General features: G+C 54.1%; 1 protein-coding gene across 1 annotated transcript; it reads left to right on the top strand.

Annotated features, from left to right (window-relative positions):
- The first annotated feature begins 519 nt into the window (after positions 1 to 519).
- LOC135395364 (uncharacterized) lies at positions 520 to 3,200 on the top strand. Its single transcript, XM_064626605.1, has 2 exons — positions 520 to 730; positions 796 to 3,200. Exons 1-2 carry the CDS (start codon positions 724 to 726, stop codon positions 1,674 to 1,676), a joined length of 888 nt encoding a protein of 295 aa, XP_064482675.1. The 5' UTR covers positions 520 to 723; the 3' UTR covers positions 1,677 to 3,200.
- Positions 3,201 to 4,655: the final 1,455 nt, after the last annotated feature.

The following is a 4,655-nucleotide window of genomic DNA, read 5'->3' as shown; positions in this document are numbered from 1 at the left end:
GTCACTAACTCTTATGTGTAAATCAAATGTTCATCGTGCTTCATTCATATTTATTCAACTCATACGTACTAGCAATCGATGCTTCACAACTGACTTGTACGTGGTGCACGCTGTTGCTTATCAACTAACCAATAAACTTTTCTTTACACCTACAGACTGTGGCGATAAGAGAGCGCCACGGGTTACGGCGATAGGGGGCAGCCGTGCTCCGGGGGGGCGTACCCCACGCAGAGGGATAAAAGCGGTGATCCGCTGGATAAGATCCCTTTTCGTTGTGCGGTTTTTGCTGGGTGTAAGCTGTCTGAACGTGAAATAAACCTGGTATGTCTGTTTGAATTTCTGTTGTGCTGCTTGTTCCTTCGCGCACGGAACGGACGGGCTGACGCCCCGAGGTTGTGGGAACTTAGGTTTCCACAACTGGCGCCCAACGTTTGGGGTTCGAGCTCGTTCGTCCCGTGGCGGGGAACACGCGGCACTGTGAGTTTATGTAGTTAGTAGTTGTTGTAGTTTACAGTTTTTGCTCTTAGTTTTTTTGCCGTTGTTTTTTTGTGTGTGCGTTTTTCGTGTGTTTCTTTGAGTTTTTCAGCTCCCACCCGGTGGACGAGCCCTCGGAGCTGATGGCTGACAAGGCGAAGGTGCCCACGCCGCAGTCAGACGCCATCGCAACAGCAGAACTCCTGTCACGCATGACGGAGTTGTGCTCGTTGGTGGTTCAACGCCTGGATGCCGGGTCGGTTTCCCCACCGCAGGCACAAGCGCCTCTACGACTCAACTTACCGGTGCCTACCTTCTCAGGTTACACCGATAAGAAGTCTGTTGCCGATTTCCTGGATGACCTCACCGCCTATCAGACGGGTATGGGAATTTCGGACGAAGTCCTAATCCAACGCATCCTGCAGGTTGCTTTGGTCGGAGACGCCGCCCGCTGGCTTCGGTTGCAATCGGAGTTTACGTCCTTGCAGGACTTCCAGGAGCGGTTCAAAAACGAATTCCTTCCCCCGGATTACGAATACCGTGTCCTAGAGGAATTGCATAAGCGCACTCAACATCCTGAGGAAAGCTTATCTGAATTCGTTCGGGCATTGCAGGATCTGTACAGCAGAGCGGATCCCACTGCTACGGAAGAGCAGCGTGTCGCACGGGCGATCCGTCAGTGCCACCCGCGCTTCCGGCCCTACTTAAGAGCCCATCGCTTTGAAACCCTTGAGGCGTTGGCCCAGGAGGCTCGTTCAATACAAGGCGACCTCCTGGCAGAGCTTCAATACCGGCCCCCTCCGCCCCCGGAGCTAGCGTTGGAACCGCGCTGCGCGTGGTCAGGAGGAGCCGCCTCGGTCGAACGCCTGCATGCAACAGGTTTGGGTGACAACCCCCGTAATTCACACAATGCGGAGTCATCCCACCGAGCCCTAGATCCGTTCCTCTATGACCAGAGGACGATCCCCGCAGGAACGAGCCTTGACAGACCCGTCCCGCCCCGAAGTCGCGGTCAACCTGGCCTTGCAGCTAGCGAAACCCCACGGCAGCGGGAGCGACATCATCCTGCGCCCCCGCAGCCACAAGCGCCCAACGGCTGTTGGAATTGCGGCAGCCCTGACCATTTTCGTCGGGAATGCCCGCGACAAAGACCGAACACCCGTAATGTGCCATCGGGAAACGGTCGCAGCCGGCGTCCATGAATGCTCGCTCAACGACGTCGGCAAGTTGCGAAAAAAGCGAGCAGACGGTTACTATCCGTGGCCCTGATCAGTCAAAAACTAGCTTTGCAAGCGGTAAGATAACGCAAAGAGATGCTTTGGCTCCTCTTGCTTTTTCTGTACGAGATTACATCGAGGATAAGGAACCAAACATCGCCGTTCGAATTTTGGGTAAAGATTACATCGCCCTTATCGACACGGGAGCTACGCTTTCCCTTATCGGGGATAGTGTTTACGAGCATTGCGTATCACGGCATGTGGAATTGCAATCCACAGATGTCACTCTTCGTCTTGCTTCCAATGACGCCGTTCCAGCACAGGCTGCAGTTGTGCTCTGGGTACGTTTGGATGGGAGACGACGAAAGCAGCGCTTCGTGCACCTTCCTGGCCTGGCAGTTCCTGTTATCCTGGGCAGAGACTTCATCATCCGGCAGAAGTTGGTGCTGGACCTGCCCAATGGAGGATACGTGTACCACGGCTCGTCGGGATTTTTCCGCTTCGCCGCAGCACGGGAACACTGCACAGCACAGCAAGCTGTGGCAGCGTCCGTTGAAACGTCTGGGCTGCCGACTGTCTTGGGGTCATTCCATGGTCCTGAGGAGCAACGCCGTCAGCTTGAACAAGTACTGCGGCAGTTTGACGGAATCTTTACCGAAAATCCGGGTAAGTCGTCTGTGTTACAGCATAGCATAGACACCAGTAACGCTAGGCCCTGGCGTTGTAATCCCAGACCATTGAGTGTGCATAAGCGTGCTTTGTTAGACGCTGCTCTTAACGAAATGCTCCAAACCGGTGCAGTTCAAAGGTCCCAGAGTCCTTGGGCATTTCCTGTTGTTCTGGCTCCCAAACGAGATGGTACGGCTAGGTTATGCGTCGACTATCGTCGACTTAACGCAGTAACTGTAAGGGATTCCTACCCCTTCCCGTCCATTGAGTCAATCTTGTATTCCCTGGGCAACGCAACTGTGTTTTCAACGCTTGATTGTAGTAGAGGATTTTTGCAAATCCAAGTTGCCCCGGAGGATGTCCCAAAAACAGCCTTTACGTGTCATAGAGGTTTGTTTGAATTTGTACGAATGCCTTTCGGACTGTCTAATTCACCCGCCAGTTTCCAGCGGTTGATGGATACAGTGTTGGGAGATGCGAAGTACAATTTCGCAATGGCATACATGGATGATGTCGTAGTGTTTTCTAGAAATTTTCAGGAACACTTGGAACACCTGTCAATCGTCCTCGCAAGGATGAATGAAGCGGGCATAACAATCAACCCCCGCAAGGTGCAGCTGGCATCGTCTAGGATCAGCCTTCTCGGCTTTGTGGTGGACGGAGGGACCATCCGTCCTAACGACGACAAGCTAAAGGCGATCACAGAGTTTCCGGTTCCCGGTAACGTCAAAGCCTTGCTGCGCTTCCTAGGTATGGTTGGTTTTTACAGACAATTCATTCCTAATTGTGCCGAGCTAGCGCAGCCGCTTAACCAGTTGTTGCGCAAGGATACGCGCTGGAATTGGGGAAAAGAGCAGGAACAATCATTTCGAGCTATATCACAAGCAATCGCTGATACGGCTAGGCTTTATCTGCCCGACCTTAACAAACCATTTGTTGTGCAAACAGATGCAAGCGATTATGGTGTTGGCGCAGTTCTCTTGCAGGAGCGTGATGCTACTCTTTGTCCAGTGGCTTTTGCAAGTCGCACGCTGAATCCGGCAGAACGGAACTACTCCGTCACGGAAAAGGAGTGCTTGGCGATCATCTTCGCTTTCAGGAAGTTCGACCTTTACCTGGACGGCAGTACCTTCACTGTCCAGACTGACCACCAGGCACTTTCTTGGCTGCAGCGGCTCCATAACCCGTCTGGACGACTTGCCAGGTGGGCCCTGACGCTACAAGGCTACTCCTTCAACGTGGAGTACAGGCGGGGCTCGACGAACGTGGTAGCAGACGCACTATCCCGCGCGCCTCTACCGGAGGGGGAAGAGGAAGGCACCGAGGCGCCTTCTCAACTTCTGGCAGCAGCACAGGTGGCACGAGACGTATCTTCGTCTTGGGGCACGGTCGTGAGCAGAGAGCAGCTCCTAGACGCTCAGAGAGCGGACGGCCTTTGTCAGCGGGTGTCGCAGTGGATAGCTGAGCAAGACTCGGCGGACACCGGAACGACTGACGGACGGCACGACTCCTATCTGCTGGGCGAGGATGGCATCCTGTTCAGATACATACCCCAGGCGGATGAGGACGACGGCTCATCCCCGTTCAGAGTCGTGGTGCCACGGAAGTTGCGTAAGTCTTTCATACGTTACTTTCATGACTCGGCCTTGGCAGGTCACAGCAGCGGCAGGAAAACTTATGAAAAGTTGTGTCGTGTTGCGACATGGCCAGGAATGAGACAGGATGTAACAAAGTATGTCCGTACTTGTCCCGTATGCCAGAGAGCGAAACCTCGTGGTGGTTTACCCCCTGGGCGCTTACAGCCTGTTCAGAGCAATAGACCCTGGCAGATAGTTGCTTGTGATGTGATGGGACCATTTCCCCGTAGTCCTAGAGGTAACCAGTATTTGTTCGTGGTTACTGATCATTTCACGAAATGGGTTGAGCTGTTTCCTCTCAGGACACTGACTTCCCAGAGAGTGTGGGAAAAGTTACTCGACACCTTTTGCCGGTTCGGGTTTCCCGCACAGCTGATCACCGACAACGCAACCTACTTTACAAGTAAGGTGTTCTCAGATTCTTGCGCTGTCTTAGGCATTCAGCATAAGAAGACTTCCCCGTATCACCCTCAGGCGGCTCAGACCCGAACTTCTGGTGGAGACCAGGCCTCCCCCTCCTCCGCCGCCTGCCCCCTCTTCAGCCATGGACGACGCCGTACTAGACCTGTCGGACGACCTCATGACCCTGTAAGGGAGGGGGGGTGTGGCGATAAGAGAGCGCCACGGGTTACGGCGATAGGGGGCAGCCGTGCTCCGG

This window comes from Ornithodoros turicata, chromosome 5, assembly GCF_037126465.1.
Source record: "Ornithodoros turicata isolate Travis chromosome 5, ASM3712646v1, whole genome shotgun sequence".
Lineage (NCBI taxonomy): Eukaryota > Metazoa > Arthropoda > Arachnida > Ixodida > Argasidae > Ornithodoros > Ornithodoros turicata.
This window is presented reverse-complemented; position numbering and strand designations above follow the sequence as displayed.